General features: G+C 43.5%; 1 protein-coding gene across 2 annotated transcripts; it reads left to right on the top strand.

The window, feature by feature from the left end:
* The first annotated feature begins 1,796 nt into the window (after positions 1-1,796).
* Positions 1,797-8,854, top strand: WDR5 (WD repeat domain 5). Of its 2 annotated transcripts, none has more exons than XM_053473535.1 (14): positions 1,797-1,934; positions 2,903-3,042; positions 3,300-3,408; positions 3,933-4,006; positions 4,284-4,373; positions 4,615-4,704; positions 5,466-5,549; positions 5,904-5,959; positions 6,362-6,408; positions 6,545-6,620; positions 7,227-7,260; positions 7,642-7,716; positions 8,087-8,174; positions 8,675-8,854. In XM_053473535.1, the coding sequence occupies exons 2-14, from the start codon at positions 2,962-2,964 to the stop codon at positions 8,773-8,775; spliced, it is 1,005 nt and encodes a 334-aa protein (XP_053329510.1). In that variant the 5' UTR covers positions 1,797-1,934; positions 2,903-2,961; the 3' UTR covers positions 8,776-8,854. The 2 variants fall into 2 exon arrangements, with proteins under 2 accessions (XP_053329510.1, XP_053329509.1); XM_053473534.1 differs by having other exon boundaries at positions 1,802-1,934; positions 2,900-3,042.
* The last annotated feature ends 19,113 nt before the right edge of the window (positions 8,855-27,967 follow it).

Below are 27,967 nucleotides of genomic sequence, written 5' to 3'. Positions count from 1 at the left end.
AGTAAGCCGCGTTAGAGCGGGTAACGTTACATACTCGAGGTCAGTGCAGACTCTGAGGACCGAGCGACAGACGTGGGGATACGCAGGACACGAGGTCATCCCTTAAAGGGACAAACCAGCCATCTAAAGCACCCGAATGCGGACGAGAGCTTCCATCTGCACACCATTGCCCCAATCACCCTACGTGGACCTGGTTCAGCTCGCTTTATTGCCCCATGAGCCCCGCTGTGGTCCGACTTGGCCCATGAGTCCGTTTCGCCCCTCCGCTTCCTGGCTACTCCACTTATACTTTGCCTCTTTTGTTGAAGTAAATCTGGAGCAACGCTCCAAGGATAAATCATGCCGGTTCTGAACGCCCCGGTTTCAGCTAGCGGTTCTGCATTAGGTTCTAATTAAGACCTAAAACGTTCTAGATTATAAGCCAGAGAGCGTAGCCGGTGGGAAGAGTCTCTCTGTGCGCGTTTACACAACAATTCTACGATATGTGTAACAGTTTTATATTTACGTTCATTTTATATAATACCACAACTTCAGGAAAAGCCCCGGAGCATTTTCTTGTATTTGCCCCAATTGCCTCCAGTGTAATCATATCAGGGTAATATGAGGTCCACAGGGTTATGTATATCATGCATCAGTGTGAAAAGTGAAGTTATCACCATAGCAACCAACGGAACAGCCCAATCAGCAATCACATCCCTTTGGTTGTTATGGTATTAAGACCACTTTTTTTTTTTTTTTTACACATAACCCCCGTTACTGAATACAGGAAACCGGTATAATGGTTTAACCCCCTTGGATTCAATATACATCATGAAGGTCCAACACTCTTCAACCATTGATTTACACATTATACAGGGCCAGCTTGTCCCTTCTTGCTGCATGAACCTGGCAACGTTGACCCTTCACGGTGAAGTAAAAAAGACGAAAAAATGAATTGAGTTGCAGGGTGAATTAAATAAAACATATGGGAATATAATAAGGGCACCTTAATCCTACGGGGCCGGATAGCCACAGGATCCTGCTAAAAGTTTTGGTGGCCCAGAATTTGTATTCTTTGACACCTAAGGCATTACTTTCGGGGTTTGCCCTTAAGTCTCGGGGTGATCTCCCTGCCGTGTCACGAGAAATCAAGCTTTTTGGCAACGTTACACCACCATTCAAATAATGCCTGATCACGCCATAGGTGTCACTGCTGACATCCACCGAAGTTCACCTGAGGACAGGAGAGCCTCAACAGGGTCTTTCTGGACCCATTGCTCTCTCCTGCTGGCTGATCGTACTTATTGCAATCTACAAAGCAAGGCTATGCAGCCCTGCTTGCTGATCACAGTGTGATCCCCTAATTATCGATTATTAAAGCAATGAAGCTATCATCATGTATAATCTCGAGGTTTCCCATGCATTTTAACTCTTTTAAGATGAAAATATAATGATTGGTGCCATCTTCTTATGCGATAACCTTTCCTATAACTAGTTACTTCTAAACTGGGCCAGCTGATGTTGTGTCCTTGGTGTCCCTTTAAACTCAACCTGTGGCGTGACTGTTCAGTCAGACACAGGACGCTGTGTTATTACTTGAAGGAGAGCTAAAATGTAATTATGGCCAAAATATGAGACCCCTGGGAGAAAAAAAACCCTAATAGCCTTGTCAATCAACTTGAAAGGCAATGAACAGGTAGTACGCATGCGCATTCTTTATCCCCCGTCTTCTCTAACGCTTTCTTCGTACGCATGCGTAGTACGTGTGTTCTGCGTCCTATGTTCACGCATGCGCAGAGTTCCGGCCTCGGCGCGCTGTTGAGTAGCTGCGCATGCGAAGTGGCTGCTGTGTGCCCGGCCTGGCGCGCACCTCCTTCCCTTCTTAGTGTCTGCGGATTCAATGAACGGGCGGCGGGTGACCTGACAACGAGGCGTAGAAACCGACACCGGGACAGGTAAACACGGGCGCTTGAGGCAAAGAGCCGCCCGGTTTGACGGGAGGTTACGGAGCAAGAGGCCGGGGAGGTATCCCGGCCATGGCCGCGCGGTCTCACAGGCCTTCTGTCTACTCACACGTAGCCTGGGAGAAGGCTGCTGGGTACCGCTCACATTGGCCTGGTGGCCACGGCTGGTATAGGGGTGTGCGGGCTAATGACACAGGAGGCCGTCGGCCGCTATTGTTATTATTATTGATTTTCATAGCGCCTTTATAGTCCACAGCGCTGCACGATGGGTAAGCAGGACATAGCAGGCAGTTCATAACATAATGAACATAATGATGACTTACAGAGACAAAAGGTGAGGAGCCCCCTGCTCACAAGAGCTTACAATCTAGTGACAGGGCAGTGAGTCTGTTGGCTGGCAGTGATGTGACGGCGGGACCGCCGGCCCCTGCGGCTGGCAGTGATGTGAGGGCGCGACCGCCGGCCCCTGCGGCTGGCAGTGATGTGAGGGCGCGACCGCCGGCCCTGCGGCTGGCAGTGATGTGAGGGCGCGACCGCCGGCCCCTGCGGCTGGCAGTGATGTGGCGGCGGGGACCTGCCGCCGGCCCCTGCGGCTGGCAGTGATGTGATGGCGGGACCTGCCGCCGGCCCCTGCGGCTGGCAGTGATGTGATGGCGGGACCGCCGGCCCCTGCGGCTGGCAGTGATGTGAGGGCGGGACCGTCGGCCCCTGCGTCTGGCAGTGATGTGACGGCGGGACCGCCGGCCCCTGCGTCTGGCAGTGATGTGACGGCGGGACCGCCGGCCCCTGCGTCTGGCAGTGATGTGACGGCGGGACCTCCGGCCCCTGCGGCTGGCAGTGATGTGAGGGCGGACCTAGTGCCCCTGACACCATTGCCTTCTTGTGCATTTCTTCAGAAATGTCCTCTGTACGGCTTGCAGCGTTCCTTACGTTGGTTTCTGCTTCTTTCCCGGCAGCAGCCTGCAGTAAAGGAGCGGACTTCGGCGTTATCACTCGACTTCCACGCGGTTAACCTGCCATGGCAACCGAGGAGAAGAAACCAGAGGGTGAAGCGTCCAAAACACAGTCCACCCCGTCATCCTCCACAAATCAGAACAAGGTTTGTTCCTCTCTCTCTTTTGTATTGTAGATTCCCCTGTTGGGCGCAATGGAGCGCAATGGCGCCGGTTCTCTGGTCTCCCTGCCGGGCCGGTGACGCGATGGAGCTCCGTAGTCTGCGTGATCGTTTTGAGTGGGGGGCTGGGATGTGAGGGGATGTCATATATCAAAATATAACTCCGCGTAAGCGCGTCTCTACGTATACATTTCTTTGGCCAGCTGGAAGCTCTGACATGTTTTTAACCCTTTCTGTTCCAGCCTGCACCTGTAAAACCAAACTATGCTCTAAAGTTCACACTAGCGGGACACACCAAGGCAGTGTCATCCGTAAAATTCAGCCCAAACGGAGAGTGGCTCGCCAGTTCTTGTAAGTATAAGCCTCTCTTCTTCTGACAAATAGATCTCCTACACGCTGCCGCTCCAAAGTTTGGGGTCACTTAGAAATGTTCTTGTTTATGAAAGAAAAGCAAATCTTGTCCATTAAAATCACATGAACTGGATCAGAAATCCAGCGCAGGCGGGGTTAATGTAAATGACTATTGTAGCTGCAAACGGCTGATTTTGTTAATGGAATATCTTCATAGGCGCTCATCACTCCCATCACTCCTGGGTTCCAATGGCACGTTGTGTTCACTGATCCGAGTTTAAGTTTAAAAGGCTAATGAATGGTTAAAAAACTTTTTGTAGTTATGTTTACAGCCAGAAATGTCATTGTTTTCTATGAAAACAGCTGGGTGACCCCAAACAATAGTGTATTTAGATGTCACCTCCTGCATACATGGCGACAGCTCTACTTTCTGAACTTTGCCCCAAAACTGCTCATTTCGGCTCGATGACTTTCCTTCCAAGTTTTTAAATGCTTTCTTTTTTTTCCTTTTTTCTTTTTTTTAGCTGCTGATAAGTTAATCAAAATATGGGGTGCGTACGACGGCAAGTTTGAGAAAACGATATCTGGACACAAACTGGTAAGAAAACGGGTTTAATTGTGCAGCCTCTGTATACACCTCCGCTGGGCTCTGCTTCTTAATCCCCTGTAACCCTTTAGTGGTGAAGTGCTAGTTTCTCTAGGGAGGCTTTACTTCATGTTACGAAGACCCACTTACCACCTTCCTCCCTGGCGTCTACGTGGCAGGCAGGCAGTGGTCCAACTACCTCGGTGCCCAAAACTAATAAGAATAATCTAGCGATATGAATGCGACGTGAAGATGATGAGTTTGCGCTAATCTGATGTTTGTTTCCTAGGGTATATCGGACGTCGCCTGGTCTTCTGATTCTAACCTCCTCGTTTCTGCGTCTGACGACAAAACTCTAAAAATCTGGGACGTCAGCTCTGTAAGTTTCATACGTTATTCACTAAGCTGGGGACGCCATTGGCACCGGGAGGAAAACGAGCTCAATGTGGTTGAGAGTTGGTTTGGGATGGGATTGTGACCCCAGCCAGCATTGGGGTTTGAGGAGGTCATAAATAACCTTCTCTGAGACTTTTCATCCTTAATATAACGTCTCTAACAAACATTGGCCGTTAAACGGTGTTTCTTGGGGGCTTCACATGTAACCCGTTCTCTCTTTCTAGGGAAAGTGTTTGAAGACGCTGAAAGGACACAGTAATTACGTCTTTTGCTGCAACTTTAACCCGCAGTCCAATCTCATCGTGTCGGGATCGGTAAGTACCGTTTACGGCTTCGTTTTTAGCCGCTAGTTGGACATCTGTTTGTCTTTCCTCCAGCAGGTTGGGGACCCCCGGCGTAGCGGCTCTGCAGCTGGTGTCGGTTATTCTGTAAAATGTTGCTTTCCCTTTAATGTAACAGCTGACTGGCTCCGGCTGTCACTGTGAATACAAAGTCCACGCGCAATGTTGTGTTTGGGACTTTGGATTTAGCAGACAGCAGAGCGCACGGGAAAGAGGCTTTTATCGTATGCTGTAAATCGGGGGGCGATGGACTTATTTTTTTAACCAGAAACATTGTTTTTTCTTTTCTGGTCAAGTCCATAAACGGATATTTTTTTCTTCCCCCTATAGTATTAGCAACAGCCGCGATGTCTTTTAAGATGCTAGGAAGTTGGCGGATCGGGTCATCTCAGTCTGTCGGCTTTAGTTTTGTTGGACCTTTTGAATATAGGGACTCTCCTGGTCGCTTGGCTACAGGCTGGTGCTTTCGGGTGAATTAATGTGGACCTTTTGGCCCCAGAAGCCTTAGGAGTTCTAGAGCCCTTCAGGGGGAGCGGATAAACGTATAGTTATGTTATCAGTTACTTTTCTGTATGATTTCCTTTTTATTCTACGTTGAAAATTAACCTTAAAAATCTATATTAATCAGTGGATTGAATTAACGTTTACTAAATAAACGTCCGTGTGCTCTTTCTCTTTGCGAAGCGTCTGTGTTCTGCTCGTAGAAATGGTTGTTTTTTTTTTTTTTATTCCAGTTTGATGAAAGTGTGCGGATATGGGATGTGAAGACCGGGAAATGCCTGAAGACGCTGCCTGCCCATTCAGACCCTGTCTCAGCTGTACGTTTCTGCGCTCTTTTTGTTTTTCTTTTCTTTCTTTTCCTCCTTGATATTTAGATTGTCCTGGGATTAGCGGAGATTATAAAATGTATCAGAAGGTGATATACTCTGCCGGTTAGATCTGGGTATCTAAGCCGTTATACGACGCTAGAACTCAAACGTAGTATTCTCGATATGAAATCCATACCTCTTTGTTTTTGACTTACGACGGCGCTTTATAGTATCGTAGATCAGTATCAGACGGCAACGCGGAGCCGGGTTATCGGGTCTCGCCTTCCTCCGCTGGGGGCCGATCGCTTGTAACCAGCGTATGCCAATTCTTTTATGTTTATTCCGCTGCTGCTCCCGTTCCAGGTGCATTTCAATCGTGACGGTTCTCTTATTGTGTCCAGTAGTTACGACGGGCTCTGGTGAGTGCTGCGCTTTGCGTGGATCCGCTTTTATTCAGACGGGGTTTGCGTTATGGATTGTGTATGTATGTGTATGTATATATATATAATAAAGAAATGTTCACGCATACGTGTAGAGATGAGCGTAAAATATCCAGTGGAATGTGTAACGGGGTATACATCACCCTAATACACAAAGCCTCCTAATACAGCCCCCATAGTGCATTGCTTCATAATTCTGCTGCCTGATTACTATTAGAAACTGGCCATTTATTATTATATGTGCTCATTATAATTCAGAGCATTTACCAGATTATTTATTTGTGCTACACTTTGAGAAGCACAATTAATAGACAAGCGGTCATTTGTTTGAAAATTGTGCATTTAAATAAAAAAAAAAATAATCTTTTTTTCTTTTTCTAGCCGAATCTGGGACACGGCGTCGGGTCAGTGCCTGAAAACACTGATTGGTAAGTAGTAATCTCTTGGTCGCTGGCAGTTATGGTCTCCTCGTTGGGCATCGCCTGGCGAGATCCTGCGTGTTTGTATGAAGCTGAGCCTTGTTGAGCTGAAGTCCAAACAGACTCTTCCCTGATTTATTTGCAGATGATGATAACCCGCCGGTATCGTTTGTGAAGTTCTCCCCAAATGGAAAATACATCCTTGCGGCAACTTTAGACAAGTAAGTACATGAGAAGCAGCGCTAATGGCGAGCTAGAGCTGCTCCTCTGGGTGCTTGAAGTTGTACTGGTCCACAGGGCCTCCGTCAGGGCCATAGGGAGAGCGGGCTCTGTTCTGGACACGTACAGTCATCCAAACTACAGAAACCAGGTATTTGGGCGCAGACCCTCTGAGCCAAGTGGGCTGCTGAATGAAACCAGTAGGACCAGGTGCAGGAGAAGACCCTTCTTGCAGGAGAAGCTAAATAGGACAGACCCCTCGTAATCCAGAGTAATATCAGGAATTTGAGACATACAACTTCCCCTCTTTTTAAAGACTAATGTATACGGGTGGCTGAACATGCGCAAGGGCATCAGGAGACCCCTCTCAAAAAGTCCTGAAAAACTTATGTTGTAGAAGGGAACAAAACCCCCCCCAAACTTTACCAAAAGCGCACAAATGCCGCCGGAGACATGGCGTAGGTCCGATTTACAGACTGTAAAGTAGTAAAGTAAAGTAGTAAAGACTATTCCTTCTACAATTAAACAAGATACTCGGCATGTACTTTGTTATAACCGGTGTCCGGTATACCTTGAGAATTAACAGTTTGTTTGCTTTTTCCCTGTAGCACACTTAAATTATGGGACTACAGCAAAGGGAAGGTACGTGTGGCTTATGTTTTCCTGTAAACATTGTCTCTGTGAATAGGGCCGTCCTGCTTTTCCATATGTCTGTTTTTGTCTCTGTCACCGTTGTGTAATTAGTGCCTGTTACGGTAATTGTCGGCTGTACCGCGTACGGTTCAAGCAGCGGCATCTGCTGGGTAACGCAAGCGCTTGGTAACGGTCCCGAGCGTCGCTTCAAGCTGTTAAAGTGCATCTGTCACGGAATAAAAGTCCAATTTAATAGAACCTGAGATAATAATCATTGCGATCGCCGATTGTATTGTTTTCGGCAGAAGGGCGGTGTGTTGCTTGGATGACAGTAATGCGGTTGCTTCTTGCGCTGACTTTATTTTTTATATTTTTTTCCCTGTTTTCCAGTGCCTGAAGACCTACACGAGTCACAAGAATGAAAAATATTGCATATTCGCAAACTTTTCTGTAACAGGTGGCAAGGTGGGTATTACTAGAAAGAAAGAGAAAAACACGGAGTCTGCCAAAAGATCGGCCCCAATCAGTTGTTTTTCTCGCCTTAGATTCAGGAGCCGTATGTCTATCCCATGCATGTTTAAATCCCCTCACTGTATTACCCTCTACCACTTCTGCCGGAAGGCTGTCCCACTTATCTACAGTCCTCCAGTGAAGTAAAACCTTGTATATGCTTATCCCTGATAACAAGAGTTATAAACCTAAGGAGTTTGTAAAGACCTCCAGCTATATTAATCCGTTCTGCGGTTACCTCTTAAAGCCAGAAGATGTCGCCTATTCATGTTCTATTTGATTACATTTCTTGTTTTTTTTAATTTATTTATTTTTGTTTTTTTAGTGGATTGTTTCTGGGTCGGAAGATAACTTGGTTTATATCTGGAATCTGCAAACAAAAGAGGTTGTTCAAAAATTACAGGGACATACAGGTAAGACGGGACGCAACCTGGCTTTACCTGATTCCGTCCCAATAAACTCCCTTTATCTGCCGGCTGCCATTGTCACTCGTGTCGTGTTTTGGGAGACTTTCCCTGCCGAAACACCACACCGATCTGATGCTTCACGGCAAGTCCCTTTCTCCGTAGACTTATTAGTCGGTCCGACTGGGTGATTAAGACTCAGTCATTCTATTGTTTCCCACAGGCAGTATAATAAGGAGTCGGGTTGTTTGTCTAGTTATATCGGGGATCACATAACAGAGCGAAAACTCATACAAATGGCTGAAAACATATTATGGGGCAAAATGTATTTTTAATCTAATACTAGTAATAAATATATATGTATTATTAAAAAAGGTGGATGTTCTGCATAAAATAAGTGAGATGCAATGTAAATCAGATGCAATGGCTTCATGTATTAATGTAAAGGTCTGACTGTTAACCCTATGTCTTTTTTTTTATTTTTTTATTTTTCAAACTTTTCCTCCAAGATGTCGTCATTTCAACTGCTTGTCACCCAACGGAAAACATCATCGCCTCGGCTGCACTAGAAAACGACAAGACCATTAAACTGTGGAAGAGCGACTGCTAGAAGTTGTAACCCGCGTTTGCGGACTGTATCACAAGGAGAACATTCCCCGTTCAAGACGCAGATCCCCAAAAAAAGCAAAGATTCATCAAGAACCTAAAGGGCCCCCTTTTTTTGTTTGCACTGTGGGGAGGAGAGAGTTAATTTTTATCTAAATCCACTTTTACCGAATCACTACCGAGTTTGGCTGCACAAATAAGGATGCTCAGAAAGCAGAAACATGTTGTTTTTTTACCTTTTGAATATTACAATATTTTTCCCGGGTAAATTCTGTTTCTTACTGCAACAACAAACCAAAGTTGTTTTTTTTTTTGTTTTCTTTTGTTTTTGTCTTTTTTTTGGAATAGTTTTTTTTCTTCTTCCAAAGACAGTCTTTCTTTAGGCTGTTCCTCATGTTTTGGGTTTGCTCCGCAGTTTTGTAATGATTTAATCTAAATTTTAATTAGTGCAATTTTTTTTATATATGTATACATTTTTTTTTCCCCACTTTTTTTTTAAATTTTTATATAATTGCCCCAAACCTCACACCCGCAGCACTCAACATCCTTCAGGTCCCTTGCAGTTCTCCTTTCTTTGAGGTCGTTCTGTACGCACGTTGTGACCAAATAAGAATGCAGCCGAAGATTATTTTTTTTTTTTGTTTTTTATCCCCCTCCATATTTTTTGCTGCATTCAGAGAGGAATCACAATCCATTTTTAGGTTGTACTGTTGTAGCGTTGTGTATGTTTTCTTGCTAAACGTAGTAACACAAATTTTTTTTTTTTAATTTTTGTTTTGACCCTACCAAGGTCATCAGAGACTTGCTTATGGGGTTCGGCCCTGAAGTGCGGGAGATTCCTACACCCCGGGTTTAAGTATCTTTGCTTTATCCTTGTGCCGCCTTAACATTTCTGGATCTTTTGTTTTCTTGGGAGGGTACATTGGAGGGTTTTATGGTGAAGTTTGCAGCCCATTGTAAAGTTTTCATTGTAAAAACAAAACCAACAAAAAAAAAATCATTTTTGTATTTGAAATCCGAAGTGTTCTGTGCTTATGGCGTCAGTCTTCATTTTTTATATATATGTATATATTTTTTTTTTTTTAGCTTATTTTGGGCATTCTGCGGAACAACGAGATGTAATAAGTGCGGGGATTTATGCGTTGGGTCTAACGGCTATGATTTAACCCGCGTTTTGGTGCAAAATTTGAAATTTAGGGGGATGGTCCAATGAGCAGCAATCTTGTGGTTGCCATGGTGATAAAGCTCATTCTTTGTAGTCCTTCTGTAGCCCCCCTCATCTATTCCAGTCTGTTCAGTATATTTGCAGGTAATTGGCTTCTCTGTAGGACGGACAAGGCGGTTAAAAATTAAATCACATCACCCCCAGCCAGAGCACCGACCCCGTTTCTCCAATCAGCTTTCAACAAATGCAGATATGAGCCACGGCTTAATCTTGTGTATCCTGATTCAAAGCCATCTGTTTTTAACTATGTATAATCCTGATTTTTCAAGGTTCAGCTGCCTAGAGCTGGTTTAAGACAAATTATTCCTCCCCGTTAATTTGGCCTTTTGCTGGAGGTCGCACTCATTGGAAATGCTGTTTTGAATTAATAAAGCTATAGGTTGAATGCACTAAGGGTCGAGTGGAATTGTCATCCCTGCACATTAATATAATTTAAAGGGACAGCTTGGCCTTAACCTATGATGCTCTGGGACCTCTTATAACTAAAGCCACATGAGTCTCTTTTAAGTAAAAATATTCCCAAATTGGTTGAATTGGAGATTTCTCAGCACTTAATGCATAGCGAGTTTGTAAAATGCATTAGAGCGTCAGCGAGACTCGCCAGGAAATGACGCCTGATGCGTTTCGCTGCTTGTGCCCCCCGTCTCACATTTAATTTTTGGGAATCGGGAAGGATGAGGTTTTATTTGCCCCCATTGTTGCATTCCTATATGTTTAAACCCCCCCCCCCCCATTGTGTGTAGTCAACACAAGTGACTTCTAACCGCGCGCATAGGGGCTCCTGCTGAACTAAATATTTATGGTCAAAACATACAATTAATTAATTTAAAAGTGATGCGCTGCAGCAGCTTTGGTGCCGCAGAGATATCAACAAGCGTAACGCTAGATAAATGCCACGAGCGCATCCCCTGCAGATATTGTACAGCGCCGTGGAATATGATGGTGCTTTATAAATCAAATAATGATAGTACCTAAGGATGGCATCCTCCATCTTGGGACTGGCTCCAGGGCATCTGCAAGGAAGTGAGCCAGTGGCCATCTTGTGGTTGGCAGCCGTGTGTGTAGGGGGCCCTCTTGTGGTCAGTTGGTTGTACCACACAGTCACGCAAACGATATATACAGCGTAGGTCTAGTGTCTAGTGCAATATATATTAATGAGCTGTATCCCATTTCTTGTCAGGAGGTAAAGATATTCTGAATGAAGTCACCTGTGTTCAAGCAGGGATTCCAGCTGTGATATAGCAGGGGGAAAGCACCAAATTAGAGAAATTGAAGGTGTCAGCTCCAGGGCGCGTGACCCCAGAGAATCTGCCAGTTCACCCGAAGACTGGAATAAGACCCTGAGAATCTGCCCATTCATCCCAAAACCCTGAGGTTGGGGTACAATCCCTAATAATCTGCCCATTGGTTCCCAGATTTTGCGACTGGGGTATAAACCGAGATAAACTGCCCATTCACCCTGAGATTGGGGTAAAAACCCAGACAATTCACATCTATGCTTTAAGGGGTCTGGCAGAGAACCATCCGAGAATTGGGTTAAACCAAGGGTGGCGCTGCCCGTCTTCTGCCCCGTCCGCCGGAGATTACCCACAGCGAGAATCCAGATCGAGACGGATTAGCGGCAAATCTTTGCAGGGATAAGAAGACCGCGGCGGATTAAAGATTGGCTTAAACCCCGAAGACAGAGAGACAGAGTCCGCGTTCACCGAACCCTAAGGAGGATTTGTAGCTGAAGATCTTCTTATTGAGCAGCATTTTGTTATAGAAGCGGCGAGAGAATCTAGATGGGTAATGAGTATCACTGCCGCTATTTTTATTATTAGATAATGCCCCACGCGTTTCATTAGGTGGGGGTGTTTATAAAGAAATATGATTATTTCATATTATTTTAATCTATTTTTATATTTATGGAAATTTATTTCTAATAATAAAAAAAACGTTAAAAAAAACCACGTATTTTTGACGCAGTTCAGCTAATTTTATACATATTTTTAATGACCTGCCACATGGATCATCTCACGATATTTGCAATAATTATGCGACGTGTCATAAGGGAAGACAATAAAAAAAAATAAAAAGAGGGTCTGGTGCGTTCTGGAAAAAAATACCGTATTGTCCAATGCATAAAAATCTTTAAAAAAAAGTATTGATCTATGAAATGCTGGTCTCAACATTTCAAAGAGGGGCGCTTTTGTTTTAGGAGGTGCAGTTAAAACTGGGGCTTTACTGAGACTTTTTATGTGACTGTAGCCTGTTGGCAGCTATTGGTGTAACTAAGCAGGGCATTTAATGAGTAGAATAATGGGTTTATTTACCCGGTTTAATTAATAAAGCCGTTTCTGCTGTTTCTATACACATTATCGGGGCTTTTAGGGCTGTAGAACCCTGCGATACCCTCATACCCAGCAAACATTCTGACCTCCTAGAAAAGAGGGGGCATCAGGGGAGGAAAGAGGGGCATCAGGGGAGGAAAGAGGGAAATCAAGGGATGAAAGGGGGCATCAGGGGAGAGAAGAGGGATGTCAGGGGAGGAAAGGGGGCATCAGGAGGAAAGAGGGGCATCAGGGGAGGAAAGAGGGAAATCAAAGGATGAAAGGGGGCATCAGGGGAGAGAAGAGGGACGTCAGGGGAGGAAAAGGGGGCATCAGGAGGAAAGAGGGCAATCAAGGGAGGAAAGAGGGGCATGAGGGGTTTGGGAGAGGGACTGGTCAAAATAGCAAGAGGGATACAAAAAAATACTACGCGCACGCACACTGTGTTGGGATTATTCCAGGGCACAGAACCTTACAGCAAGACCCATGAGCATCGACTAATGAAAAACTTCAAGTTAAAATGAAACCCTCTCTAATCCCCTAAAGCAGAAGATAAAACGACTGATCCTTAAACCGTCATTAGAGGTCTATCCGGCGCCATGCGCAGGGCTTATTACCGGGCGCGCCGGTAGCCACAGCTGGATTCCGCACTGATACGTTTTTATTTGACGTTCCTTTTTATTTGTGTATTTGTGTTTTTGTCTCCCTTTTTCCTTCGTTGTGTCCCAGTTTGGACGGGATTATTACATTCGTCGGGCGGAATCTTGGTAGAACTTTATGTTCCTGCAAAGGCTTAACTCCCATTCTGTTCACGGGTTTAATATTCCGTAACCGAAATATATTTCTGCGCAAGCAAATTTAACCTAAAATAGGATGGAACGAGATTTTTTTTTAAAGATTATTTGCGTCCAATGGATATAATCCACGTGTCTTTTTAAGAAGGTTTACGTGACCTTGAAGCAAAGCCAGATTTGGCTGAATAATGAAGATGATGAGAAGCTCAGCACTGGACGACGGTCTTTAGTTGACGGAACCTGGAATATGTTATGATACAAACCAACAGGGCGTCCGTTAACGAAGCCCATGGGACCCCCTCTGCCTGTCTTCACGGTCTTGCTTTCCCTGACCGTAGCCGTCTTCTCCTGGGTAGGTAAGTAAATACATTTTGATTTTAGGATGTGTCCCTCTCATTCCATCCCCCCCACCCCCCTTGGAGTCGGAGTTTAGACGTAGAAGAAGAGGACTCATCGAATTCGTTCTTCGATGACCAACCAAAAACTTGATTTTCATGGAAGGCGATGGGTGGTTGAACCCTATGGTCGAGATTTGCCTTGGTGGAATTTTAGGACCTCTTTAACCCAACGTACAATTGGAATCTTCAGTTCTATCTTTATGTCAAATGGGTTTTGGTTGGTAAATAACGGGACCTTATTGCATGTACTATTTTTGACCCCAGAGCTGGTAATTTGCTTTTTCTGTGGATGTGGTTCTTCAGTCCCTCTTCTTCTTCTCCTCTCTTTTTCAGCCTGGGGTCTGCAGTGTTACGGGTGCAACATAATTGCAGGATCAAAATATATCGATATGGGCTGCACCAACCCCGAGATCATCACCTGTTCCCAGACGCACAACGGGTTCAAACAGAGATTCTGCATCAAAACTGAAAGCGGTGAGTGCATATAGAGTATTTGGTGTTCCTCGCCTCTCGGCATAGATTTCCATGATAGTTTCTGGCTTTTCGGTATATCGTATGGGCTCTGAGGAACCTCCATGATCTGACCTGCCTTCCTCCGTTCCTTCATGTCATTGTGATGTCTAATCTTGCAGTGGTCCTGGGGGTGCTCCTCACCAGCGGTTGCGCAACGTCTCGCCATTGCCAGCAACAAGAGCTGCCGGGAGTGAGGATACACTGCTGCGACCGGGATCTGTGTAACCAGAGCCCGCGGCAAACCGTCCACGGACTCCTTCACCTCTGCGTCTTCCTCTTCTGGATCTTCTACGGGTTCGTCCTTTGAGAACCACCCAACTCTCTTCGGAACTCTACTCTGCACCGTTAAGCAGACGTTGAACTTTGTGGGTGAAAAGTCTGAACCCCCTGGGTCGATATCCGACCGGAAACATGGATGACTAATTCCCCGCTTTCCGTGTCACTCTCAGCCAATCATCCTGTCTTCTTTGAAACATGTGGTTTTCCAAAGCAATTTTCCAGAAAACTCTCTATTGTATAGCTTTTTTTTTAAATATTACCCCCCCTCTCGGCAGTTTTTTAACATTCATTTGATCTTCATTCATTTCTCTGTTGTGGCGTATAAGATTTAATGCTTTGGATTGGGTCCCTCAATCATGTATGAGGCGCTGGAATGTTGGGTTATTTCCATTTGTTTGCCGCTGATGTCATAGGAGAATGCGGCAGCTTCCATTGTTTCTCAGCTTAGGACGATTCGGGCTGGAAGCAAAAGATAATCGAATGTAACAATCCTAATAAATTCCGATCATTCGTGATCAGTGATAAGCGATGGAATGATACGTTGTGGGGAATTCCAATCATTGCGTTGGACTGGCTGAAGAAACGACGTTATCAAAACAGTAGGAAAGGCCAACTTGGCCCATCTCAGAAGAGAAGATCCTTGAGGCGGATTACATCATCACACCCCCGAGGGTCTCAGCGAATCTCTCCGTTGATGTAGCCGAGTGCCGTTGGGGTACTTTGCGTGCCACGTTGTGATGTCTCTTGTAATGGTGTCCTGTTTACTAATCTGGTTTAGAACATGGTGGCACTTACCGTCGTCCATTCGTAGTAGGACGTCAGGGTCACGCTGGGTCTGTTCCTCACAGATAAGGGTTTGCAGGAGTGACAGCCTAAGGACTTCCATAGATGACAAATGTCCCAATTCGGTCAGATTATTATTATTGTTATTTATTGTTTCATAGAGCGCCATCAAATTCCGTAGCGTCGGCACTGACTGCTGCCATAGAAACTGAAAACTGGTTACTTTTTGTTCCTCGTATCAGATTAAAAATATGTTTTCCAAAATATTGCTCTGTTTTCTTTTTTACCTTTGTTGTAGTTTTTACCCCGTAATGTAATTTTTTCAGGCAGCTGCATATCAGCCGTTTGTATGATTCTCGCTCTGTTATCTGATCCCCGATCTACTAAACACCCCGACTCCTCATCATACTGCCTGTGGGGAACAACAGAATGACTCACCCAGTTGGACTCTCTGACTAATGAAAGTCTATGGGGGAACAGATTTCATTAGCATTGCCATAAAGCATCGGCTCAGTGTGGTGTTTGAGCCGGGAAAATCACCCAAAATATCACATGACTGACAGCAACGGCGACTCCAGGTCTGCAGATAAAGGGAGTTTATTGGGACAAAATGAGATTAAACCAGGTTTTTGTCACCGACCGACATTACTGTATACAGCGCGGGGGTTATATTACTGTATACAGCGCGGGGGTTATATTACTGTATACAGCGCTGGGGGTTATATTACTGTATACAGCGCTGGGGGGTTATATTACTGTATACAGCGCGGGGGTTATATTACTGTATACAGTGCTGGGGGGGTTATATTACTGTATACAGCGCTGGGGGTTATATTACTGTATACAGTGCTGGGGGTTATATTACTGTATACAGCGCTGGGGGTTATATTACTGTATACAGTGCTGGGGGGTTATATTACTGCATACAGCGCTGGGGGGTTATATTACTGTATACAGCGCTGGGGGGTTATATTACTGTATATAGCGCTGAGGGTTATTAATGTATACAGCACTGGGGGTTATATTACTGTATACAGCGCTGGGGGTTATATTACTGTATACAGCGCTGGGGGGTTATATTACTGTATACAGCGCTGAGGGTTATATTACTGTATACAGTGCTGGGGGGTTATATTACTGTATACAGCGCTGGGGGTTATATTACTGTATACAGCGCTGGGGGTTATATAACTGTATACAGCGTTGGGGTTATATTACTGTATACAGCGCTGGGGGGTTATATTACTGTATACAGCGCTGGGGGGTTATATTACTGTATACAGCGCTGGGGGGTTATATTACTGTATACAGCGCTGGGGGTTATATTACTGTATACAGCGCTGGGGGGGTTATTACTGTATATAGCGTTGGGGTTATATTACTGTATACAGCGCTGGGGGTTATATTACTGTATACAGCGCTGGGGGGGTCATATTACTGTATACAGCGCTGGGGGGTTATATTACTGTATACAGCGCTGGGGGTTATATTACTGTATACAGCGCTGGGGGGGTCATATTACTGTATACAGCGCTGGGGGGTTATATTACTGTATACAGCGCTGGGGGTTATATTACTGTATACAGCGCTGGGGGGTTATATTACTGTATACAGCGCTGGGGGTTATATTACTGTATACAGCGCTGAGAGGGTTGCGCAAGGAGAGAAATGTTTGTATTTATTTTTAGTGGGACTCCCCCTTTAAAGTTTCTGTGTTGTTTTATGTGATTAAGAATAAAGTAACAGACCTGCTGAGGTTTATTTACCTCACGTACTAGAAAGTGCAGTTTTTACCGATGTGGAAAAACCTCTTTTAAGTTTTTTTTTCCCCGTTCCTGTTTTAGCCGCGCAGTTCGTGTCTCAGGAGCTGAAATCCCCGAGCTGCTCGTTCGCTGCGATGTCTCCGCCGGACCCCGTATGGATAATATGCGGCTTTTTACTTGATGGTCGAACAAAATGACCGCTTTTAAAGTAATTGCCTCGTGAAACGGGTCGCCTTTTGTTGAAGTGACCCCAGGGAAAGCCATTTTGTGTGATTTACCGGGAATTCTAACGCAGCGCTTACAATACAAGAAGGAACATTCTAATGATTATGAGCAATAAAAGGCAATTTTATTCATGCTTTTACCAAAAAGCAACGCATAACTTAAGAACTTGGTCACCTGACTGCAAAGAAGCGTCGCTGTGTCCCTGCCGTATATATATATGTATCGGAATACCGCGAAACCAAATGGAGTTTTGCCTTATTTTGCCCAAACTGGAATAAACGCTTTGAAACCTTCAGATAAATAAAATGATTTGCATTGGTTAGGGAAGCAGAAAACAGAGGAAACAACATAATAGCGGGGACTGCCACTGGGTGCTTATAGAATATACAACTAATAATACGATTGTATCCCGAATGACCCTCGTGTAGGAAGGACAATCCCTCTTTGGTCCCCAGATCCCTGATGCCTGGGCATCAGGGGAGGAAAGAGGGGCATCAGGAGAGGAAAGAGGGGCAAAGAGGAGGAAAGAGGGGCATCAGGGGAGGAAAGAGGGACATCAGGAGAGGAAAGAAGGGAACAGAGGAGGAAAGAGGGGCATCAGGGGAGGAAAGAGGGGAGCAGAGGAGGAAAGAGGGGCATCAGGGGAGGAAAGAGGGGAACAGAGGAGGAAAGAGGGGAACAGAGGAGGAAAGAAGGGAACAGAGGAGGAAAGAGGGGCATCAGGGGAGGAAAGAGGGGAACAGAAGAGGAAATAGGGGCAGCTGATTTAGGAACATCGTGTGCAATAAGATTAAATGAGAGATTTTATAAAATAGCTGGCATTCTAATCCATTGACTGGGAAATATTTGCACGAGGAGATCTCCGAGCCGCTAGTAAATGAAACTTTCCCGTGTGCTCAGAAGCCATCTGCTCATAATGTTTGTAAATTGAAAACGGAGAGACCACATTTATCACGAGCTCGGCAAACATTCACTAAATTCACTCACTGCGAGGACAGAGAGTGGGGGGGGGTCCGAGTGTGTGTGTGTGGTGGGACGCAGCTCCATCAAGCAGACGGATTGCGTGCAAACAGCAAGTGCCTTATTGTCTAGCAGGACATCCCGGGGACCTGTTTATTGAGAAGCTTCGCATACAATCACACAAAATGCACAATGGCTGGAAAGAGAAGCCTGTTTGTTCACTGCAAGCCGGTTAAATAAAGACCCGCATAGAATAACCGCGGGTACAATTGTCCAGAGGAATGCTTATCCGTACAGAGTAAATAAACATTTCTTAAAGAAAAAGTATGTGTTCGTTGTCCTAACTAAACAGCATTTTTCTTCATTTCTTCCTATTTGCATACAGTATAATTTTACACTCTGGGGGAAGATATTTTTCATTGCACTCCCCACTTCCTGTTCAGAATTCTGTGCTCAGAGCACTGTGTGCAAATGGGAAATGTTTCCCCCGTTTTATTAAATATAACACCTGACATTCCATTCGGTTATATCTCGTTATGGAAGCTTTATCGTCATCGAAGCTTTCAAATACTTTACCCTGGAACAGGCCAGATTTTGGAGCCCAATCCAAAAAAAGGATATTTTTAAAAAAAAACTAAATATGATCAGTATTTTATTTATATCATTTGTACACTTAATCATATAAATAAATAAATAAATATAGACATCAGAGGTGCTTTAAGAGACAAATCTGACTTGAAATATTTATATATATATATATATATATATATATATATATATATGGGACACAGTTTGTCCTGATTATAGAATTACTTCTGTTAATATTATTGTTAATATGCAGTGGCTTAGTTGCCCTAGATCTAGGGTGGCAAATCTGGGGGGGGGGTGCCAATCACCCTTTTGGGCAAACGGGCTCCCTGTAACGCCACTGTTTAATAGGCCAATTAAAAGGGAGATCACTGAGTGATCTCCTCAACCGGCCCATTAACACTGCGTTGGATCGTCTTGAGTCACCACAACCTCCATTGCGTCATACATCTTTAAAGAGGTGGAGCACTGACACGTGATGTCATATCCCGGCACGCAGCATTAAGGACCATGGCGCTGATGGTTCTGGCCCTGCCCTGGGTTAGGCCTAGGGCCGCACCAAAGATAAATATGTGTGATGTAATATGTTTCTGCGTGTTGGTTGGGTGTGTAATGCTGTGCAGCTCTACATGTAGTATCCATGTCCTTCCACTAGGTGGCAGCGTAGCTTCGTCTTAAACCGCCATCGACGTCCATTTATTTTTCCTAATACTTACGAGGCCTTTGGCTGCTAATCAGACCCGAGAGCTCTTTGAACTCTCTAACCTTTGCCCTGAAAGTGCTCCTTCAGCCTGAGGGCACGAAGAGGTTGCGTGTTTGGGCTCCAATGCACTTTCCAAACAGTCTACTACGGCAGGCCTAAGTATTTTCCCCCCTGCCGGATTCTCTTAGCACCTTGAAGAAGAAACCAAAAAAAACGTTTTTTTTTTTTTTTTTGGAGTGATGCAAGGAATTTGATTTATGCCGGAATGCAGAGAGGGAATTCCTACCTCTCACTTTCCCAGAATAAACATATAAAGCGCGTGCTTTAAGAGCATTGCTGGGCTAAAACCGATTCGATAAAGTTGGAGCCTTTAAATACGGGGAAAAAAAAAATAAAAAATGTATAGTTTTTTTTTCTTCTGTAATCCGCTTTGCAAAAAAAAAAAAGCTCTTTTCAATCAGTCTATAACTGAACATATTTTTGATCCAGCATAACGTTATTTGTGCTTTATACAAAAAAGCCACAATTTAGTTAAATTATGAGATTTTCTTCTGGCACAATATTTGGTACAAAGTGTTCCCATGACGGTCACGAGAGACCAACTTCTCTAGAAGAGAACTCAGCGGCAGAAATGAGCTCTGTACCGCAACAATGGAAACATTTAGAGAACAAATATTTTTCCCCCCCATTATTTTTTAATAAAATAAAATAAAAAAATACCCTTTTAATAATTAAAATCCCCCATTTTTTATTTTAAATAGAAACGTGTTTTAAAGACCAAAAAAATAGGGTTAAAACAGGTTCTCTGTTACAGATATAAAGTAATTTAGTTCATGCCAATTTATTTCCCATAATTCCACCGATCGGGAGATGCCAATTCTTTATTTAATGAGACCGCAAAAAAAAAAAATAACATAAAAAAGCATAGCTATAATATGCAAGTGATTACCTCATCATCATCGGAGGAAATTCTGATAAAACAGAAATGGTATGCAATCCATAAAGGCCTTGTAATCCCAGTCTAAACACTTCAGTTTAAACACGGTACGACTTGCCAAAAAATATGATCATCGAGTTAAAGAGGTTTGTCTTCTGAGCGAGAGCGTGTAGTAACAGTCACAAAAGTTCATAAAAAGACTTGCAGAGTTTAAAAGGATTTTAGATATCTGAAGAAAAACATGTTTGGGGGAGCTGGGGGAAGATATTTGCCGTTACACTGAGGCATTTCCTAAGTGTGAGGCTGTTTCTCAAAGAGCAGGAAGTATACGGTGCAAGCAAAAAAGTCTTCCCCCACTTTGCCTACAACATTTGAATCACTTTGTAGGCCCGTATGGCAATCTAATGATGAAGGGGGGCAGTTACAGAACTCCGGACCGCAAATGGTTCCAGAAATTGTTTTATAAAGCCGTTTCCTGCTGTTTTATACACATTATCCGGGGTTTTGGGGCTGTGGAACCCTGCGATCCCCTCATACACGGCAAACATTCTGTTGCTCTTAAACGTGGGCTCCTGGGAGGTATGATTAGGCTACAATAACATCGTTTTCCTGTTAAAGAAATCCTGACTTAAGGCAACAATTAAAAAACAATAAGTATTATTTGTCTGTCAATCGCTTTTCACTCCAAAGAGTCGAGCGATTCCAATGCTGAGGGGTCAATTATGCGGGGGTAGCTTGTCAGACTATTAATGGATAACACTTGTAATCCCCCACAGCACTTTTCGGTGATAGATGAAGCTCTATTCCTCTATTCTGAAGGTCCGGGCTCCTCGTGTTTATCCATGTTTGACTATTATAGCCGTTCTGCCGCTGGAAATACAGAACCCTTTTTGTTTTGTTCTGCAAAGAAAAAAAATTAATGGCGCCTAAGAAGTGAAGGTTAAGGAAAAATAAGCGAAGGGGGTGATGGGGAGGAATAATGGCAAAGAACACTCCGGATTCTGGAGCTACGTCTTCCCTCCCAATTCGGCCTTTCATTCCTGGGTATAAACGGCTGGCTGTTTTTCAGCAACCTTTCAAGTCAATTTTTTTTGTGTGATTTTATTTGCCCATAAGTTGGGTTCCAAGGTTGTGGCGCTGTGTGCCGGTCCAGACATCGGAGGGTTATATCAACAGCTTTAGCGATTTTCAGGTCCCTGGCATGCAGAGGCCGTGAGTTTACACGTGAAATAAAAAGGCAAATGTTACATTGTCACAATTTGAGAAATCAGGAAAAACAATGTAAATACAAAGTATCATTTTATATATACCGGTGTATATATATATATACACACATTACACACATTACACACATTACACACACACACACACAAACATTCAAACGTTTGGGGTGACTTAGAAATGAAAGCACATTTTCCCCATTAAAATAACATGAAATGGATCAGAAATCCAGCGCAGACGGGGTTAATGTTGTAAATGACTATTGTAGCTGGAAACGGCTGATTTCTAATGGAATCTCTTCATAGGTGCTCATCACTCCTTATCACTCCCATCACTCCTGTGTTCCAACGGCCCTTTATCACTCCCATCACTCCTGTGTTCCAACGGCCCTTTATCACTCCCATCACTCCTGTGTTCCAACGGCCCTTTATCACTCCCATCACTCCTGTGTCAGAATGGCCCTTAACGTTTAAGCGGTAGGGTACATATATACATTCATACTTCTAATGCTTGATTTCCTATAGAGCGAGTGCATGTTTCTAGATAGTATTTTTTTATTTAACTCTTTGTTGGTCAATGGTTTCTAAATACACACGCCTCCTTATTGTAGATAATACTCCCTCCAAGTATCCCTGTATATATATATACAGTCCCTCTTTGGTTCCCAAATCCCTGATTCCCCTCTTTCCTCCCCTGATGCCCCTCTTTTCTAGGAGGTCAGAATGTTTGCTGGGTATGAGGGGATCGCAGGGTTCTACGGCCCTAAAAGCCCCGATAATGTGTATAGAAACAGCAGGGAATGGGTTCAAAAGCTAAATTCCAAGCAGTCAGCATTTTTAACCCCTTAAGGACAATGGCCGGTCCCTAAACCCATTGAAAACAATGCATTTTGAGCCCGTACATGTACGGGCTTTGTCATTAAGGGGTTAAAACAAGAGGCATTATCACATCATATCATTCACCTATAAGAACATTTGCTGTGTAAGATAACACGCTGTGCTGTGGAAGGGGTTAATCGCAGTCACATATTCTAAAGCTGCTGTTCCACTCAGACAAACATTCATTTCACTCTCTAGCAAATAAACCTCATTTGATGGCTTTTATTCTTTCCGCTGGAGTTTTAATAATATAAAAACAAAACAAACTTCACAAAAACCCCACAAACTATGGCAGCATCCTATCAGCACCTGCATTTGTGTCACATGACAATTAAGTGTTTCCAGCCAAAAATGATAAAATGAGCCAGAATTTAATCGATTAGAGAATTATTTGTGGGGCGGGTTCAGACATTCAACATTTCTGGTAATGACGGAATTGGTTAAATTCGGCAGCAGCACCTTAAGTATTTTTCCTTAATTTTTTCCTACACTTAAGGACAGACCCTAGCTGGCCATCTGGCCCCCCCGGGCAAATGCTCGGTGGGCCGCGGGTTGACAGTACCCCATACTCACCCGAGCGCCGCAGTATGCGGCCCCCGGATTGTTGTACCCGGCCACGCTCTATGTGAGCACTGAAACATAGAGTGCAGCCGGCATATAACGCCGTCGGCTGCTGTTATGTCATCAGGCGACCGTTGGCCATAATGGGCCAGGGCCACCTCGTCATCACCGCCCCGGCCCTTCTCAAGCCTCAGTTCCAAGGTTAGAGAGAACATGCTGACTTATAGCCCATTAAAAATAAAACAGCCCGAGCGGACGCCCCTAGAATTTCCGTGATCCCCGCATTAATGCCGTTAACGATCTCTTGAAGACATCAGAGTTTGGCCGTCGCTGGAACGAGAAGCTCCTGAGGGCCCCGCTTTCGCTGACTTGGCTACTGTTTTATCCCTCCCCTTCCCAGCGTCCGATTCATGCTCTGCCAAAGGGAAAGTTTTACTCGGCGCAGACGGAATGCAGCGCTCTTGGGGAGGTTCCAGGGGAGCCGGGCCGTGTTTTGTGGATGGTTACTGTTAAAAAAGGGACAAAAAAAACATAAACAGGTCTGGCTGCCGTTCCTGCCGGCCCAACGGGAACAGCCCTTATCTTATCCCCATCAACAGAGAGCTTTCCCAATGCGAATCACTTCTAAAAAAGGCTGTATGCACTTCTGACCCACAGAGCTTACAATCTACTTTTGTAGCTGTGTGAAGCCAGAGCAAGGCCTGCATATATATATATATATATACGGGGAGGGATGCGTTTTTCCGGGGCACGACGCGGTTTACCGTTAAAGGCTTCATATGCTTTTGGTTCTTTTCCAGGTTGGGATAATGTATTAACCCTTTCAGCGGTTATGAACCTCTCAGGGATATTCATTTCATCCCGCATTAGAAAGTACAGAGCGTTCTAAACCGTTGTTATCTGCAGAGCGTTACATGTGTTCCGCACGTGAGTCAGGCAGCGAGCGCTTCTCACGCAATGCGCTTCGGGATTATGGGGTTTTTTGTATACATTTTATGTTATTCTGACATTACTGAACCATTAACCATTCCATATTCCAAAATCATACTGGGAGACAACTCCAGGCAGCAGGTGATCTATTCACAGCTATTTATTTTATTATTATAATTATTATTATTACTATGGTTTTTTTATGTATTATATTATTTATGTATTATTTTTTAAATTTTATTATGTTTTATTTATGTATTATATTATTATTGTTGTTTATTTATGTATTATGTTTTAAAATTATTATAATGTTTTATTTACGTATTATATTATTATTATTATTGCTTATTTATGTATTATTTTTTACATTTTATTATGTTTTATTTATGTATTATATTATTATTATTATTGCTTATTTATGTATTATTTTTTACATTTTATTATGTTTTATTTGTGTATTATATTATTATTATTATTGCTTATTTATGTATTATTTTTTAAATTTTATTATGTTTTATTTATGTATTATATTATTATTGTTGTTTATTTATGTATTATTTTTTAAAATTATTATTATGTTTTATTTACGTATTATATTATTATTATTATTGCTTATTTATGTATTATATTACTATTATTGTTTTATTAATGTATTTTATTATTATTATTATATTATTATTTATTTATTATCTAGAAACCGAGAAAGTATCTTGCGCTTCCCCTCTTGGTATGAAGTCAGCGGCAGGTGATCCAAAATGTCAACCGGATCCCCGATCTTCCTCTTCTGTTGATTATTATCTGACTGAGCGAGGTATTTACAAGAAGAAAAAATGCAATTTATTTCCAAAATTTTATTGACAAACACCGTTAATGCTATTTCTTAAGCTTGATCGACCTGGGTCCCAATAGAGGGACTTTCCCACCTAATCAGGGCCACTTGGGTGGTATGCCATCCAGCCAAAGACATGATTGAGTAAGCAGCTACGTTGTCTTTAGGTAGGTGCGACGCGTTTATTGATGCCGATTTAACATTGGGTCTGGTGACTAGCGCCCTCGCGCTGTTTAGTTTTAGTGGCCCTGTGTGTAGAGACGGTGCTCTGCTTACCAGCCTCCACAGGAGGAGACCCATTTATCAGTGAAGCAGACCTCCACGGTCACCACCGTCGCTGGCCACGGATCTCCGCGCATGATTGATTCACACAAACATCCATTCTCAGACCTCCGCTTCCTCGACTCCGCTGCTACTGTGTGCTAAGAGTCATTTAAACCCGGTTCACCGAAGCCACCATGTGACAAATTGATACTTCAGACTGAGCTCATATTTCCCTGTATGTTAAAAGCTATTTATTTTACTAACATAAACATAAAAATAAATAATAAATAATAAAATTCCTATATAAATAACAAAGTATCAGCGCCAAAGATGCGCTTCCCTGTGTTAGATCCCTGCTGCGCACCCTCGACCCTCCTACTGACTTCTTGCTTCGCTTTTAATCTCTTTCATCTCTTATTTTCCACAATCTGTTCATCAGATGCCCCCCTCGTTCCCCACCAGTTGTTATCCCCCCCCCCATTTTTTAGGGGCCCCAATGTGAAGACCCCCATCCCTCTGACATAAACAACAGATCCTTTATATATTTATCATACGGAGGAAGTCATTAATATTATGAAGCAACAGCAGGTCGTATAACAAGGCGTTGCGGGCGATAACGCAATCTGGATCCCTAAATTGTTTACCAGCAGTGAGCGGGTTAACCTCTTCTACCCCTTCCAGAATGCGCTGACCTATTTTCTTTGAAACTTAAACAATCGGATAACAAAGCGCTGCCTGCGCCGTACATAATAAACCAAGTGGATCTCGCATTATTCCACCCTCTTTGAAGTTGGGTGATTTAAATGCGAGAACCCTCCGGAAGCCGGCGAGGTGTCGGTCCCTCCGGGGCCAATCCGTATTGATCGGCGTGAAATGAAAGCGTTTGAGAAGCTAGCAGGATGAGCTCCCACGGTGGAAAATGTTCGCGAGGATCCGACGACGTTGGCTCCAGCCTCTTCCCGCTGAGTGGCGCCACCATAAATGTTCCTTTTGCCTCATTCGCTTCCATAAACACCCGTTTATGTGATAATAAAATGTATACAACATTTATTTCCAGTTTGAAAACCTCCAAGAAGAAGCCATATGACTCGTATGCCGTAAGAGACTTGTATGGTCTCCACTCGGTCATAGCGATCAGAGTAACTTAAACCTGCTTTACACCCCCTCTGATCTCTGTACCCGCAGGCCTAGTAGATCAGAGCGTGATAAGCGCTTCTACCAGAGCTTGGTCACTTGTGCCCCACCTTGATGGTCCAAGAGCGTGACTTCTATATATTGTTTTCCAGTTGGAACATCTCCAAGTAGAAGCCATAAATTCATATCATATAAGAGACTTCTGGCGTCTCTACTGAGTAACTTAAACCTGCTTTACACCCCCTCTGATCTCTGTACCTGCAGGTCTAGTAGATCATGGCGTGATAAGCGCTTCTTCTGGAGCTGATCACTTGTCTCCTCCTCGATGGTCCAAGAGAGTGACTTCTATATCTTTTCCAGTTGGAACATCTCCAAGTAGAAGCCATAAATTCATATCCTATAAGAGACTTCTGCATAGTCATAACTATGAGAGTAGCTGGGGGTAAAGGTGCCCTTAAACCCCTTCTATCCCCCTATGATCTCTGTACCCGAATTTCTAGTGGGGGGCTTCCATTGGAGATGATCACTCATGTTCTTCTTGATGGTCCAACACAGTCATTTATATACATTCTTTCCAGCATGGACACCTCCAAGAAGAAGCCATGCATTCAGATCCCATAAGATGTTTGTACGGCCTCTACTCAGTCGTAACTATTGGAGTAGCCGGGGGTAAAGGTCCACTCAGACCTGATCTGCATTCCTCATGATCTCCGTACCTGAAGGTCTAGCGGGTTGTAGACACGTGCTTCAACTGGAGCAGATCACCCGTGTTCTCCTCGATGGTCCAGCAGAGTAAAAGCCTGGGTGTTGGATGGAGCCCCGCCAGCCCGGGGATCAAGCAGTCAATGTAGACAGGGGCCGTCATATATTAATAATGTTTTTTCTCCCCATAAGTCAACTTAAAAAATATAACAAATTAATAAACACGAGTTAAACAAGCTCAAAGAATGATAGAAAGAAGGCAACCCCAGAATGAGGATAAAAAAGTGGAAAGTACATGCAACTGTATCAAATATACGACATTCTGTTTTAGAATGTCAGCACTGGTAAAAGCTTATCAAATACAAAAGCCGTGTTTTTTATCAAAAAGCTTCAAATTTGTAAAAAAAAACCATATATCAGCCTTGTGGCCAATGAACGGACGATTTATATATCATAGCAGAGAACAAATTGCTTTTTAATGCATCAAGAAGCCTAAACATGGGTATTTCAACCCGTAAACGGCGCCTATACGGAAGCATTTAACGTCCGCTCGCGAGCTATTGAGCCGCGGGTTACGCTCGGCCCTCGCTACAGAATAAATATTTTTCTACGACGTACTTAGGAACCGCACATTGAAACGGATTCTAAAAAAGACACATATTTATGGTTTATGAGCAATTTTCCCTAATCTCCAATGCCAAAAAATAATAATAAATTGAGAGCCAGACCCTGCTTTTCCCTGCGAATCCATTCCGATCTCTAACCGTGCGCAGTTTATCCGAACCTCTTATACTGACTGATGTAGCATGAATATGTATATTAATGTCTCGGTGGCGTATATTCCTACGAGTGATATATTCTCCGTGCGGTTGCCTGGCAACCTTGAGAGATGTTTGGGAGGTCTCAATTTTTTTTTTTATTTTTTTTTTTATTTTTTTTTTATTTTTTAGCACGGTAAACAAATATTTATCCCACCCGGCCGGAGAGAGAGAAAAAAAAGATTTAATTTTCTGGAATTCTTTTATTTTTTTATTTTTTTTTTTAATATTTTTTATATATTAATTTTTTTGTACGGTAAACAAATATTTATGCCATTCATGTAATCGAGATCCTGGCAGCTGGTCTAAGGAGGACCTAATTTTCTACATCTTTATTTTTAAAAAAGGGAGATTTTTTTTCTTTTCTTTTTTTTTTTTT

The sequence above is a fragment of the Spea bombifrons genome, chromosome 8, assembly GCF_027358695.1.
Source record: "Spea bombifrons isolate aSpeBom1 chromosome 8, aSpeBom1.2.pri, whole genome shotgun sequence".
Classification (NCBI taxonomy): Eukaryota; Metazoa; Chordata; class Amphibia; order Anura; family Pelobatidae; genus Spea; species Spea bombifrons.
Note: the sequence above shows the minus strand (reverse complement) of the source record. Positions and strands in the feature narration are given on the sequence as shown.

Excerpts from the sequence above, each read along its gene's own strand:
- WDR5 (XM_053473535.1), top strand. The coding sequence starts at position 2,962 with ATGGCAACCGAGGAGAAGAAACCAGAGGGTGAAGCGTCCAAAACACAG. Across the intron at positions 3,043-3,299 it reads CCTCCACAAATCAGAACAAG|CCTGCACCTGTAAAACCAAA; the intron begins GTTTGTTCCTCT and ends TTTCTGTTCCAG. Across the intron at positions 4,705-5,465 it reads ATCTCATCGTGTCGGGATCG|TTTGATGAAAGTGTGCGGAT; the intron begins GTAAGTACCGTT and ends TTTTTATTCCAG.